This window comes from Accipiter gentilis, chromosome 1 (genome assembly GCF_929443795.1).
Source record: "Accipiter gentilis chromosome 1, bAccGen1.1, whole genome shotgun sequence".
NCBI lineage: Eukaryota > Metazoa > Chordata > Aves > Accipitriformes > Accipitridae > Astur > Astur gentilis.
Window position 1 is genome coordinate 48,330,466 of NC_064880.1, and position 16,234 is coordinate 48,346,699.

Here is a 16,234-nt window from a genome sequence, read left to right on the forward strand (position 1 = left end):
AAAAGGCAAAGCATGTTTTTAGAGAAGGCAGCTAGATAACTAACTTGGGGTGCCAACTGTGTCTAGAAGGCAATTTTTTTGTTGTTTTCCAGGCAATGCCACAGCAGTTAAGCAGTCCCGGTATAGGATTATTGTTCAAGATGCTGCCAATGGGGGACAGGCGTGCCCGGACACCTTGTATGAGGAAAGAGAATGTGAAGATATTCCTGTCTGTCCAGTGTACAGGTAAAAAAGTGTTAGCTGGGAATCAGCCTTTTGCTAGCGGGTGTCCACTGCTCCAGAAATTACTCTTGTGCAATTGTCCTGCACAATTTCTACCAGAAAATGACATAAAACTGGAGAATGTAGAGTTATAAGCAAATAACAATGTACAAGTAATAAACCTTGCAAACTGTATAGAAGTAGAGTTCAAACTAGAGTTTCAGTAGGTCTGGCATCATCAGAACAAGCACCAACAGACACAGCTCCTAGCAGTGGTAACCTAAGGGTTCAATGTGTTTAAGGAAGCTATTACTGGGAACTCTGCCCTCAATGTATCTAAAAATCAATGTAAGCTATTTTGGGACCACAGGCACTCAACTGCCTTAATCGTAATTGTATACTTATTGCAGAAATTCTTGTCTTTTCCCCTGATGCTCTCATTCCAGTGAATAATACGCACTTAAAAAAATTCTGATTAGACAAATAGTACAATAAGGCAATTACTCACCACTCTTCATTAAAATTCTGTGACACATCTGTTATACAATATTAGTAAATAGAAAAATTGTATCTTTGCATATAAATCTCCAGCCCGCGCATCCTGTAGGACATGGTCTCAGAGCAGAGCAGGGAGATGAAGGTGGTACCAAAGCAGGAGTCACACCACTCAGCTCTGCCTGGCTCTGTACCACATAGTGCTATGGAAAGCTGCTTTCTCGTGTTCTTGACTGGCACACATCCTAGCATAGAAAGCAGATTGGGAACAGCATCAGTTGTATGAGAACAGGCTTACAGGAGGAGAGCCTAATTTCAAAGCCCACTGAAGAAGTTTGCTGTGTTTTTTATGTAAGTTTGAAACCATGCCCTACAAAAATGAGAAAGGGAAACGTTGGAGGATGATGTGGCTTTCTAGAAGGCGAACCTTACATCTGAATTTAAGTTCACAGTGCTTATTTCAGGAGTAATTACAGCTTTTTGACTCTATTTTTCCTTAAGTCACCACAGTGTATCATCGTTTGTAACTGAAGTTTTTGCCTGGACCTGTTAACTGTTTTCTCATTTCAGCCACTTAATTGTTAACCTTTTCCTCTTGCAGGTGGAAGACCCATCGCTGGAGTCACTGTGTGCTAGTGCCAGATTCAGTGAGACAAGGTGTGCCGGGACATAATGAAGCGTGTGGACACGGTTTGCAGTCAAGGGGTAAGCGTTCTCCATGCAGCCTCCAAATATTTAAGGTGTTGGAGTGTGGCATTTAAGTAGGGTCTTTACTCTTTTACAGTAGCTACATTGGAAACTAAGCGACTGAAGCACTTAAAATGTTTTGGGAAGTGGACCCATTGTAGTTTTGCTGCTGTGCTGGATGTTAAAGTACCAGTGACATGAGAGTATGCTTGGAGTATAGGAGGGGATTTATGCTTGGTATTCAAGTATCTTTACAGTAAACTGCTCTTCTGCCTAAAGATGAAACTTTAAACGAACTATCTATCTATAGGCCTCTATGAAGTAATCCATTCTTGATGCTAAAATTAGAAAGGATAATTTCCTCATGATTTTAAATTTTACTAATAATTTGCCTGAGGCCTGATTTTCATTAAGACTATTGGAGGAGTTCAGTGTGGGTAAAGGCTTTGGGCTCCTGCCCTTGGCATGATTAAGTGCTTGGAAAATACAGTGATTCCACTGTCTGAACAAAAGTGTTGAGAAGAATTTCGCTGTTCAGAGTATGTGATCAGAGTCTGTAGTGGTTCCTGCAGATGGCTGAAGATTTGGCTGTTATCAGTCTCCTGGGAAATCTAATGAAACCTTTAACAAAAGGTTATTTCTATTGGAAAAAAAATTGCTATACAGGTATGCTAACTGACGAAACTTGACATAATAATTTACTCCTTCACAAGGGTAGAAACTATTCTTTAAAGATGAAGTGAATTTCTTATATAATCTGGAAACAAAGGAAAAGAAAGAAAAGCCCTGACAGTATGTGGGCTGTACCTGAAAGAAGAAATATGTTTTAAACCAAAGCTCAAAGGAGTAAATATCTTTAACTAGGTTTTGACCATGAGCCTTTCCACAAGGTTTTCAAAGAGAGGTCTGTAAACTGAGACATCCTAAAATGTATTCCTCAATCTCTGTGTGAAGAGATGGTAATCTTTATGCTACAGTAGGTGCATGAACTTTATATTAATCTTACTCTGACAGAATTTGAAGTATAATAGAAGAGTATCATGCTTATTTTTACTCTGTGGAGAGTCCTCCAACAATTACATAGGCTATGTGCCGTTCTGGGGTAATCATGGAAAAGGAATCTCATAGCGTGGTGGGCTTAAGCAAAATTTGTTTCAGTGTCACGTTCACTTTTTGTAATTAACTGTGGGTTTTGTAACAGCTTTGGTTTTCATAATTACATGTAGTGATAGAACCAATCTGCTAGGTATTACTGAGGATGAGTGGGGTTTCAGGAAAATGAATTCTCAAATGAAACCCATGGAAGAAGATTTTCCAGATATTCGCTACGAACAAGGGGAGCGATCTCCATGGAGAAGGCAGCTGAAACAAAGCTGCTAACTCTGACCATATTGCTTCTGGAAAACAAGCTGCTGGATTTTCAGCGATTCTGTATCTTATCTATAGAAGTGTTTAATGAGGGAAACTTTCACAAAGCTGCTGTTAATACCACACCTTCCTGCTACTTGAACTCTTCAAGAGCAGCTAGCATGTGTGAAGAGGTGCTGTGTCACCATATTGTCAGGGAGTAGCCATTTAGCCAAGGGTGGCATTTGCTTACATGCTTTCCAGGGTCTCTTCAGTTTGTAGACCTCAATACTGGAGGACTTCTGATCCTCTCATTCTTCACCATGAAGGGGATCTTTGGAGATATTTTTGAAATAATATATGAGGTGAGGCTGGGGATTTTGGCCTGTTCAGCCTGAAGAAGTGTCTAATGGGAGTGGGGTCCACAGAGAAGATGGAGCCACACTCTTCCCAGAGGTGCACAGTGAAGTAACAGAAGGTAACAGACATAGATTGTAGTGAGGGAAATTCCCAAATTACCTGGAGAGACTGTACATTCCTTGGAGATACTGAAAACTCAACTGAATAAAGTCTTGAGCAGCCTTTTCTAACTTTGAGCTCAGTCCTGCTTAGAGCAGGCATTGGACCTTCAGAGGTCCCTTCCGTTCTAAATTATATTGTATGATTCTGTGAGTCTGTGGGTCTTTTCAGGGGAATCCATGCCATCAGTGGAAGAACGCCAGGTATTATAGATAGATGCTTTCCTGCAATATTTAGGCATCCTACAAATGAGTTTGCATTCGGGGTATCACCACCACTCCACACAGTAATTGGCTTGCATAATGTGTCAGCGTCTTTAGCCAGTAAGTGCTTATTCTCCAAAGAGTATTTATATGAATTTGCCCAATTTCTTTTTTACCATGTAACAGCAATTACCCTTTTTACACTGAAGATAATCAGTCTTGCTATTCCTTAGAGCATCCATTTTTAGAATTATTTTTCTTTTGCTGTCCATATCCTGACTGTCATCTAAATAAGAGGATTTCAGTTTTCAGCGACTGTCATATCTAGCCAATTATATAAGGACATTGAATTCATATAAATTATTCCTAAAGAAAGCAAGCGTATGTTTATGTGTACCTATTTAGAACGATGACTGTGCTGAGGGAAAATTAAGTCTGAAATGACTTTCAAGCTGCATTCTTTCTCTAGGCTAGATTCTGAGTTAGATACTTACAGATCTTGTTCCATGAGTGTTTTCACTGAAATTGCACATAAACATACTATGTAACATGCAGAAGATACCAGAAGTTGTCTGTGAATAATAAGCAGAATAGCCAAAGAGATGACAGCTGTCTGAAGCTGCAGTTTTCATGGCTTTATCTTGGAATGATATTACACTAATTACAATAGCCTTTCATTTTGTATATCAGCTTCAGTGGACTAACTTATTCAGAAAACAATCATGCAGGTAAGAGAAAAGAGGCATTTAGAACTAAAAAATATAGTTGTTATTTAAACTTCATTAAGGCATGATTTGCAAAAAGCCCCTGAGACAGGAAACTCGAGAGTAAAACATGGTGGGGATGTTACTGTTGCTTGACAGTGACACAGACAACATTTCTAACAGTAAATGAAGAGCTTTACAAGCTTTTCTATTGCTATATAGCTGTCATTTTCCTCGACAAGTGACTAATTTACTAGAAGGTGTCAAGACTGTGAGAAAAGGTCCTGCACATGGCTCAGGGCAATCCCAAGCACAAATACAGGCTGTGTGATGAGTGGATTGAGAGCAGCCCTGCAGAGAAGGACTTGGGGTGTTGGTTGACAAGAAGCTCAACATGACGCGGCAATGCACACTTGCAGCCCAGAAAGCCAACCGTATCCTGGGCTGCATCAAAAGAAGCGTGACCAGAAGGCTGAGGGAGGTGATTCTCCTCCTCTACTCCGCTCTCGTGAGACCGCACCTGGAGTACTGTGTTCAGCTCTGGGGCCCCCAATATAAGAAGGACATGGACCTGTTGGAGTGGGTCCAGAGGAGGGCCATGAAGATGATCGGAGGGCTGGAGCACCTCTCCTGTGAAGACAGGCTGAGAGAGTTGGGGTTGTTCAGCCTGGAGAAGACAAGGCTGCAGGGAGAACCTATAGCAGCCTGCCAGTACCTAAAGGGGGCCTACAGGAAACCTGGGGAGGGACTTTTTACAAGGGCACGTAGTGATAGGACAAGGGGTAATGGCTTTGAACTGAGAGAGGGCAGATTTAGATCAGATGTGAGGAAGTTCTTCACTGTGAGGGTGGTGAGGCACTGGAACAGGTTGTGGCTGCCCCATCCCTGGCAGATTTCCAGGCCAGGCTGGATGGGGCTTTGAGCAACCCGGTCTAGTGGAAGGTGTCCCTGCCCATGGCAGGGGGGTTGCAACTGGATGATCTTTAAGGTGCCTTCCAATGCAAACCATTCTATGATTCTATGAAAATTACTTCTGCTTTGAATGCCCTTCAGTGACTTTACTGTTCTCTGATGTTTGTGATGGAGGATCTTTCAGAAACGACCTCTCCCGTCAGTGCTGACATGAGCAGCCACCTTAGACACGTACATTTGGGGGGAAAAAATGTGTTGCTCACTACAAGGGATTGTTAAGGTTTAATTAGTGGATGGAAAGCCTGTTTTAAGCAAGTGTCTTTGAAGGCTGCTTCAAAAGCCATTGATAAAAGTAAATAGACACGTATTAAAGACCAGACTGGTGTAATGAGACTCTGCTTTAAAAACTAGTCTTGGAAATACACTGACAACGTGGTTAAGAAAAAAGTAGTTACTTTCCAGAAGCAAGGAGAAGCTGCAGCAATGGAACATGTCATGTCTTAATTCTTCTGCTCCTGCCACTTCTTAACTGTGATTCATTTGGGGAATTTGACCATATCTCCCCCCGTTAACGAGACAATAAGTCCACCTCAGAGCTGTAGCTCCCCATTGCAAGAATACAGAAATGCTGTGACACAGAGCAGCAAATATTCTTAGAGAATAATTTATTGATTTATGTACAGGAAAACAGCAACACACCCACTAATGCAGTAATGAGAAACTCCTCTGCTTTGGAGAAGTGCACTTTCCCTGGCTCACCTGAGGTCATGGGGTGGATCGATACTGGATAGGCCATTGGGCATCTCAGTGGAATATTTCTTTTGGTATGGACTACTATCAGACCACGTATGATGTATTTCTTTCCTTCTTTAACCAGGTTGTAAATTCACACCACGTGGACTTTGCTAACATGGCGGGCATTAAATATAATCCTTTTCATTTGAAACGTTGATGTATGAATTGACAGTGAAAAAGTAGAATGCAGGCAGCACTGGACTGAAGCAATTTAAGATTCCCGTCTCCTTCATTGCAGGTTTCTGGCTCTTGCTCTGAAGCTTCCTGATAGCTATAGGGATATTGCAGACAAGACCGGTTTTAGACTGAGATGCAGATCAAGAACTTATTATGAGAACAAAAATGGTAGCAAGCTGCTAAGTTTTCTGAGTGTGTCTAAATGCAGTGATAGTTCCAGTAAAATCTTATATAAAATATAGGCAGAACTGTGATTACAAACATAATTTTTTATAAATTAGTGACCAAGTTAACGTGTTCCATACTAAAAAAAGATGAAAGGATGAATTTTGGTATTGCCTGTTAACATTGCATCTACAAAAATATTTCAAACAGGCATCCTTTAGCTGTATTATCTCATGTATTATCAATCTGTAACACAGTAATGGCCATATACATTACTGTTTGCTGAAATTATTTTATGGTAACCTATTTATAATGAGACATGCCATCAAAAAAACATCAGTGTTACAAATTTTTTTTGCTCATAAGATAGTCACCCAACGGTTCTTATTCCCTGTTTTGTAGGTAGTTAATATAACTGCTGATTAGCTAAATTAACAGATGCATTCACTGTAATTTGAGTTGCAGAATGCTTTTGCACAGAATTACCAGTTTCAGGAGGTAGATATTAGAATCCGGTTATAATTTACAGGCTAGAGGCAATGTGATAACCTAAAGTTTACAACGAATACATTTATGATAGTAAACGTGGCGAAGACATGGACTGCTTCAGTTAGATGGTGATATTTTATGAGCAGTGCTTTGCAGTACAGTCCTGTTTATAAATCTGTCCAGCTGACAGCGGCTTACGTGTCATCAGTAGCTCCCTCCAATATTAACTTTGCCTGGTAGGTCAATGGCACCTTCAGCCTTATTCTGAGTGATGCTGGGGATTCATTAGGTTTGTCAGTGTTTCTTCTGATGATACTAGTCTAGGGTAATGGGTGGTTGCAGGGATGCAAACGGGAGCACAGCAAGCTGAACTTGAGTGGTCCCAGCCAGCGTCCCAGTCTGGAAGACACCTGCCTGGCAGCTGGTGGCATTGGTAGCAAATAGTTGAGGGGAAAGTAATTACCAGGGTAATGACAGGAGCTGAGTCTTGTTTGTTATATGTTTGAAAGGAAAGTTTGTGAAGCAAAGTCTGTCTAGGATGGGGATTGAGGTTCGAGGGGTTGCCTTTCCAGGAGGGAGAGCCTCAGTCTGTTATTAGCCATGTCTGCCCAGGGCTTCACCAACACTTTACCTATGTAGCCACTCTACGTCATATTGCAAATTCATTAAGGTCGTGTTACCTGTATTGTTATTTTCTTGTCACTGATAATGCAATTTTTAGCTTATAAACACATGGATAGTAATAAGGTAATAAGAAACAACCAAACCAGAACTGATTTACTATTATTTGTTCTTGATAATCTGATTTCTTTCCTTGACGAGGCAGTGGCCTGGAGGTTAGGCAATAAGGTAAGTGGAAAGCAGCCCTCTTGACTTTAGGAGGACATTGAGTCCAGTCCCACGTGATGGTGTCCCATGTGCAATAAGAAAGTCTGACCTAGAGAGATGCAGGGTGAGGTGGTTGTGCAGCTTATTGAAAAACACATTCAAAGGTCTGTTACCAGTTATTTGCTGTGAACCACGAAGGCCATGTCATATGGCTTCCTGCAGGGCACACGTACTCTTGACTGTCTTCAGTATTTTCACTAACAGTGTGTATAATGAAATAGAAAGTACATCTATAACACATCTGGGTAATTGCAAATTGTGAGTACTTGGAAGGGCAGGCAAAAATACATGTTGGATAAATTAGAGTATTCTCTGTAATCAGAAAAGTGAAATTTTCATTAAAGAAAAAAATGTGCAGCACTCATACTATGTAGAAAGATGGGCAGTGGTACTGTAGAGGTAAGGCTGGAATTAAGAGTTACGTACTATGCATGAGTAGCATTATACTGTTGTAAAAAACTGCCCATCTTAAAATCATGTATTTCTTACATTTTCTTTCTGATCTCCAAGTTTGTGAAATTTATTCTTCTGATTCATAAACCAGAATATTTTTGTTCTGTAACACTTTCTGACACTGTAAACAATGACAAACAATTAAGGTCAAATAAAATCATCAAAACTTTCTCTTGAGTAATTCCAATTCCTGGTTTGCCAATAGATTAGGAACCTTTTTTCAAAATACCCGAATTTTATTAACAGAAGGAAATTAAGTATTGAGGAGTCTAAGCTCTGGCGAGTGTCAGTGAACAAATTAACATCTCTTGAACTTAATGAAATTTTACCCTTGATTTTACATTTAAAATTTATCTTCATTCTTGGTGAACTATGTATATCTGCATGCAGGAGCTGGAGAGATTTATCACTGCAGTATGGATGTTTTATTACATGAGTCTGGATTGTTTGTATGTAATTTCTATCATTTTACTGATAGGCTTTGATCTTTAAATTATTTCCCAAAGCCTGGGTTTAATTGTGGATTTGATAGTAGATTAGCTTCATGCAAAAACTTGTGACAGTGTTTCACAAAGGGGAAAACAAGGAAAAATTAAGGAGGAGGTGACAAAAATACAATACTAATGCCATGTATGCATGTATGCATTTTTAGCCTTTCCTGCACCAGTGGAATGAGGAAGATACCATCTCCCAGACAGATTTTCAGTGGGATTTATTTCAGTTTTGGAACATTAGAATTGACCAGGAGCAGGAGGAGAGGGAAAGGGACAGATGAGGCTATATGAGGTGTGATGGATCAATCTCTCTGAGCATTTCAGGGCTGCCTTTGAGATTCCTGCAGTTTAATGTATGAGATATAAAATCACCTGCTTGTATAGAAATCATCCTGGGCCAATTTCTTAAAACCTGGTGGCGTTGCAGAGTTGTCTGTGTAAATATGTGCATGGCTGTACTGGAGTATGCAGCTGGGTACTGGTTTGGGGAATGGAAATATGTCCTTGTATTGTATTACATCCCACTGATCTCCAGGTAATGTGTTCCTGTAGACCAATTTTTCTTTCCTTAGGTCTTAGTTGGTAGGACAACAGGAAGAAAGATTGATACTGATTTTCCAGTGACAGGTTGTTCACAAAAGAGTGATGGTGGACTACCCTCCTTTTTTCATAGGAGATGTCAGCAGACATCACAAGATGCTTAAAACAGTGCTAATATATTTCAGTCTGGGTCTGGCCTGACTTCCACCTCAGGTATAGCTGCTGTAAGAGTATTTCATAGGCAGTAGGAGAATTGGCATGACTTTAGTTTATAGACACTAACTAATAGCAAGAGAGACTCCAACTCATTTCTGTCACCGTAGCCTTATGCCAGCAACATAAAAATTGAGGAGACTCCTAGAGAATTTGTCCTGACAGCAATCTACAGTGCAACATTTTATCCAAAGGCAACTCAGTAATCTGTAGGCTTTCTGTAAAATAAAGATGATGAAGACTGCATCAGATAAATTACATATATTTGATTTCCTTCAAAAACAGGACAGTATATGTCACTCTGAAGAAGGAAATAAGCAGGCTTTCTACCTTAACTACATACTGTTCCTATCTGATAAACAAAACAAATATCAGCATCTTAGTACCACACACAGCATTTGTTTTCTGGGGAAGAAAAAAGTCTTGATCAAGTAGAAAAGTCTTTTGAAGCCAGAAGGCATGAACACTGAAAATGTATACTACAAGCGTGTACCAATAGAGGGATTGTTAAAAGATCAAAATAATGAGAAGTAAAGCAGAGGAACATCAAAGCTTTCCAGGCTATGTATTTCTGCCTTGATTAGGAGGAAGGAGGGAAGAAGGGGGAAAAGAAGGTTTTAGATCAATAGGAAATGGCCCAATCACCTCAAAGTCAAAGACAGCACCATCCAAATGTGTACAATTTACAGGAATTGCTAGAGCATCTCAATCATAAAAGTCCCAAATGATCTGACAGTACTACTCACACCATATTTAACAGGTACAGAGAGAGAGTCGAGATCATCTTATCTGAAGGAAACTCCTTTTAAAATGTAAGGGTAGATAGATTTTCATTTTGTCTTTCATCCCGCTGATTAAGTTCAGCTCTCTTTGGTCCTCCTAAGATTTCTTTCATCTAGTGTGTAGTCTGTATGATCTAAGCAACTATCGTTGGTGAAAGTCATTTTTTGGGTCTTTTTTTAAATGATGGATTGTCATTAAACAGAGTATAGTAGATGAAAGATGTCCAAGGAGAACCAAACTGTGCTGAGACTCACTCAGGAGGATGAAAGACGTAATGAGAGACATAATGAAGAGCAATCTCTCCCCCAAACTGGAGACAGGCCCATCCAATTATGATTTGTTTTTAGCACCAGCTTCCAGTGATTTAGAATCCTGGCTATGAACAGTTGATTCTGACTTTTCATACAAATTCTGAGAATTTTTTATTACGTGAACAGTAGGCCTGGGTGGTTATGCTTCATGGTTTGTGCAGAGGATGTTATAAATTATAACAAAAATCTTTTCTGTGGCCATGGGTAAGTTGTAAGTAGACCTGATCACACAGCCTCGTGTGCTCCTTCTCAGAAATACAGGAGCCATTTCATCCTAAAACTCTGTGTTTTGTTGACTTAAAACCTGAAACGTGAGGGTTTATAATCCTTAATATTTTATATAAGCTCATGTAACTGTTACTGTAACTAGCTATAAAAATATCTGATTTTTTCATGTTCTTCCTAATCTTTTGGCCTCTGTCTGTGTCTGGCATACCTCAGTTCAATGGGTTAACCCTGCAGTGAGTAGACTATTTTAGTTTCTTGATGATTTCAATTTAATTGAATCATCCTTTGTTCTTGAGACATTTGGTCCCATTTGGTCTCCTTTTTTGTTTGCTATTTTATATAACACTTTCATGTCCCTCTTGGTCACCGCTCCATGTTGCAAGCAGTCCCATTCAGTACCGATTTAGATCTACTTTTGCTTTTATAAAATTTTAATTTCCTCCTTGTCATGGCTGTGCTGTTTACAAGTCCAAAGATAATTCATGCCAAGGCTGCTGTTGTTCATAGGGAAATTGTTAAAAATTCATCTGAGCTGAGCAGGATAAGATCCAGGTTCTCTGGAAAATGGCCTTAAGGAGAAATTTTCTTCAAATAGATGCTTTAAATGGGAAACCTTGAAGCATGACCAAAAATAAGTTTATTTAAAAGCTTTTATACTATTAGTTGTCAGGAAAACACTAGAGATGTTGTTCTCCCAATCTTTACCAGAATAACCTCTTCCTTGTCCATAATGATCTCCGTCAAGCAGAACACCAAATTGTGAGAAATTCTGCAATCGTTAACTGTAAGGATAAAGACTGGTCATTTATTCTTACAGTATAGTAGTACCAAAGGGGCTTAGTTTGATATTTATTTTACCTGTCTGAAGAAATGGATGGTTCTGGGTTGAAATGCTGATCCTGCTTACATCAATGAAATAGTAAAGGACTCCATCAGTTGTTTGGACCGCCCCTCCCCCCCCAAAGAAAAACCCAACCAAAAACCAAACCAACAAACCAACCAAAAACCCCAACAAACAAACAAACCCAGCTGTTGGTGAAAGGGAAAAGGGAGAAGTTGAGAGGAATGCAGAGTTTGCTTTGTAGCAGATATTGTTCATTGTCAGACTGCTAAGGTTTGAACTGCTTGGGGAATTTCCTTCAGAGGAGCTTGGTGAAAGTTGCAGTTTGCATTTTCCCTTATTCCGCGTTAGTTTGAAAGCATGTTTCTTTGAAAAATTAAGCACTAATACTCAACATCAATATTAGCATCCTAAATGGCAGAGCTCATCAGTGTGGCTTACTATAAATCTTCAGGCACAAGATTTGTTAAATGTGACATGCCACAAAGGTGCAAAAGGAATCCTGATGTCATGTTCGTTGAATCTGAATTTGAGTATTTATGTTGCTTCAGTAGCTTTATGTCTGCAATAGAGGTTTTAGACATGAGTTTTCAATTTCAGATTAAATGAATAACCTTGGCTCAAACTATCTTTCAAAATCCCCAGCATCTTTCTTTCAAACGGGTGCACTAAAGTGACAGTGGAGTAACTGGAATTGACGGAGATACTTATGAAGTGCTTGCACTTGCGAGAATACATCAGGTAACTGTGAAATCGTCAATATTACATTTGCTTTACGCATCCAGTGGTGCTCTTTTCTGTTGGCACCATTTCTAAATATGTTCAGAAATATTAAAAATACCGAGCAGTGTGTTTAGCACTTTCTAAATCAGTCTGATGATTGCAGCAGTAATACTTCCAAGCATTTTTCCTCTTGGAAACACCCTGTCTCCTCTTTCATTAACAGTATTGTCATTAATTTGCTTCTCAAAAGACTCAGGAGAAAATTCCATCTTCTTTATATTATAATAAATCAAGAGAAACTTCATCCAAAGAATTGGAATTCCACTGGAATAAAATTACTACTCAAGAAAAAGCCATCTCTATACTTCGATGGCAATAGATAGTAATGAAAAAAATGTCACCTTCTAACAAAGATTTTTCTAAAGTCAATTTTTTTTCCTGGCAGCAGCTGGTTTTGCCTGGTGCATGCATCATTTATTAAAGGATTGCTGATATTGGCTTTGTGAAATAAGGAAAGTTTGGAATAATATATTCTGATATTAGACAGAGTTTTCCTGAGGTAGGTTATTCTGTAATGTCAAATTTGGATCTTGGATGTGAAGCCTTGTAGCAAATGTTACTTTTTACTGCTTTTCTGGTCAATTCTGGTCAGTAATATTGTTCCTTCTTGACAGTTTACCTGAAGTTTCAGTCCTGCAATCGTATATTTGTTTTCTTTGATATGTGCCCCAAGGTGATTGAAATTTCTTTGAGTTATCTCTTTTCTGCTGTCTTTTGGATATTAACTTTCTGTATCTTTGTTTTTATCCTGGTCTTTGTGTAGGCAAAGGAAACACCTGAACTAGATGTACGCAGTACAAGGGAATCTAACTGACCTATTAAAATGTAATAGGCTTGTCAAAGGCCATCTACTTCAGCATTTGTTTAATTCAGGGTGAAGTAGATCAGCATGTCCTCAGGGGGTGTATGACGTGAGAGGGCACCACTCCCAACCACTGCTGTGTGATAGGAATATATGGGCTTCCACAGCCTCTGCCCTTGCTGACCACAAGCCTTCACTGCTGGCTTATTTTATTCCTTATGCTCTGGAAGGACATCTTAATAATAGCTACTTATTAATGATATTTGAGAAAATCAGGCAGAAATTGGTCTGCAGAACTGAGCAGCTACGTGCAGACATGAACTCTTGAGAAAGTTTGAGGGATTTAGCTCTTCTGTTGCATTTTAACCCCCCGAGCATGTAATGTGGTCATGGCAGACGTCGTTTGGGGCACATTGGGGAATTTGTGGGGCAAATCAGATGCACCGTGTTTGTGAGAAGTGAGAAGCAGGTGCTTTTTCAGTAATGCTTTGAAATGATTGGTTAGTGGAGCACATAAAAATCACTGCCTGCAAGATGGATGGGGTTTTTTTGCAGGCTATGTTGCTGGTGAAGTTGCATGCGAGCAAACCTCCAAACAAACAGGGAATACATTTGTGCTTTAGAATAAGTAGATATCTTCACTGCCTCGTTTCATGGAGTATAAATTTTCTTGTAATCTAAGCACATCTGCTCATAATAATTAACTTCTGTGGTGTATGAAAGGAAAAGCTACATCAGCTCTATGGTATGACGAGATGGATTGCTTTCTATCTGTTCATCATAATGATTAATTGTAGCATTTATAGGAAGATGGCTGCTTTTTATTCATTTTTGTCTTTAGATCATGTATCTTGCCTTTTTTTTAAGCTTATTTAAATGTAAATACTCTGCAAATCCAGTACGAAAGCATAAACTTTCCAATTTTAAGTGCTTTGATGAGAAACAGGGCAAAATATGTGTCAGCTTAAATTGTCTTATCTGAAGACTTTGAACGATGCATGTCTTTCCTAGTGAGATGAATTTCACAGGTAAATGTAAATATTGAAAGTAACCATGAAAGAAATTTAGAAGGATTATGGAATTTCATTTGACCCTGAGAGCTGGTGTTCCCAAGGGGCAGACTTAATGATAATGAAACGTATTAGCAATTTGCAGTTCATCCTGTGGTTTTGCAAGTATTAAATATAGACTATGAGTGAAATAATAATTTGATGTGTTTCCAGAAGTTAAATGCACTTAATTCTTGGGCTTTAGTTCAGTAAAATTTGCGTATGTGCTTTGTGGGATGTAAACTTTCAGGTTTGCAGTAGAAGTGATGGGTGTATGAGTAGAACTATCAATTAGCATTAACCTGTCAAATAGGTTGATCAGGGGAGCGCAATGATCCTGTTGTATTTTCTCCCAGTACAGTCATCTTCTTCTTCCATTACTTGAAAACAAGTTAATATGTCTTGTCTAGAAAGAGGTCAGCCACAGGTTTTTACTGGTGTTGAGTTTGCATGGGAAGAATGGTGGAAGCAAAAGAAATGATGTGTTGAGAGCATTTATTGAGCAAAAGTCTGAAACTCGAGTAAGGTTGCAGGAGGTGTGTACAGAATTTAGCCTACTATTTAAAAATCTGAGTTGCTCAAATCATATTGATTAAATGATAAACAAAGTACTTTCTTGAAATCTCACGGTGACTGGCATAAACTCCCTGATTGAATTATACTGCAAACAGAACACTTTAAGGGAAAATGTCTTTACCAGTTACAGTTATATCTTTTTTTTTAAGGGTTTCTTATTAAAAATTCCATCCCAGGATTTTCTCAGAAGATAAAGTAGACTGAACAAAGAAGTTAATGCAAAAATAAGCTATTGCAATGGCATCAATGAACAGATACAATAAGCAAATAAGCAATTTGCAGATAGAGAGTCAACATTCCATGAAATGTTTATAAAGGTAATATTTAAGATCTCATAAAATCAAATTGTATTCAGATATAATAACAAAAGTCAGTAATAAAACAGTTGTGAATCAGGTCCAGAGATAATCATAAAGCAAAAGGCTCTATTCCATTTCAGAGGTTTTCTTTAGTGCTAAGCATACTATATGTTTTAATGGCAATTCCAGCCAATCTTTGCTTACCCAGTTACTCATGGTTAGAGCGTGCACATACGAATCAAACTGCTAAAGGCATGTGCTTTTTGATGCAATATAATTTAATTATTAAGAAAGTCATTTGGATGTCATTTAGGATTCACAGTGCTGAGCATTTTTAGGATTTTTGTCCTCAAGGAAACAAGCTATTTTAAAATGAGCCTACTGTTCTTCATTTTCTTTCCCAGAGTCCATCAACCTATTACGGAAAGTAAGTTGATGCATTTAACTTTTTTCTTTTTTTGTTTTGTTACCTGTGGTAGTTATCATCTGCTGGATAATTATTTGTTCCAATATTTTTGTGCAAATCAAAAATAAGCTGAGGGGCCTGTATTTCCATGCCCCTCATCTTAAATAAAATATAAAAATAAATACAGCGGTTTTAAGGATAGGCAGAGTGTTTACTGGTAAGTTGCACTTCCCCCATGAGGTCTCAAAGATGCTTATTTCTGACACATCAAGATCGGTTTCTGTAAGTTTGCTAGAGCCAGGATTTGTTAGGACAGACAATTTCAAAATAGCCGTCAATCCTTGACAGCTCTTTCCCTGGAAGAGGACCGAGAGGCCTGAGGTCCTGCCTTCTTTTTAACTGCTAATTGTAACACTCCTGGGATTGCGGCTGATCCACTCAGCAAAGGGTAGTGTGGGCTTGGGCCAGTTTTTGGAGCGGTGGGGTGGGAGAGTGGAGAGTGTCTGTTTTATCCACATTTGCAGAAGGATCCTTTGTCACCTTTAATTCCCGTTGCTAATTCTGAATTTTGCATGGTTGTGCTGCAGTCTTCTGCTAATCCTCAGGAAATTGACCTAGTTTCCACCTTTTTTTTGTTTGAGGGCAGTGAATAGTTTTGAATGAGCTTAGCTGATCTCTCAAACTCTGGCTTATCCCTATCATGGTTGTGCCCGTTCCCTAACAGGAGAGCTTTCACTTTGGCATTTGTCTTTTTTCTGAACTGCACCTTTCTTCAATTTTCTTTTCCCTACCAGCTCAGCCTTCCAGGACAACTTTCTTAGCTTTAATGCAAATATATTTATATGAATGTATTAGTCTACCTGCCCACCTCAGC

At 39.0% G+C, this 16,234-nt stretch overlaps 1 protein-coding gene across 1 annotated transcript in view; it reads left to right on the top strand.

The window, feature by feature from the left end:
* The window catches only part of THSD7B (thrombospondin type 1 domain containing 7B), a 334,912-nt gene that overhangs the window by 193,930 nt on the left and 124,748 nt on the right, over positions 1 to 16,234 (top strand). The window contains exons 12-13 of the mRNA XM_049809853.1: positions 93 to 225; positions 1,298 to 1,401. Of these exons, the coding sequence (XP_049665810.1) occupies positions 93 to 225; positions 1,298 to 1,401 (237 nt within the window). The remainder of the gene's footprint in view (positions 1 to 92; positions 226 to 1,297; positions 1,402 to 16,234) is intronic.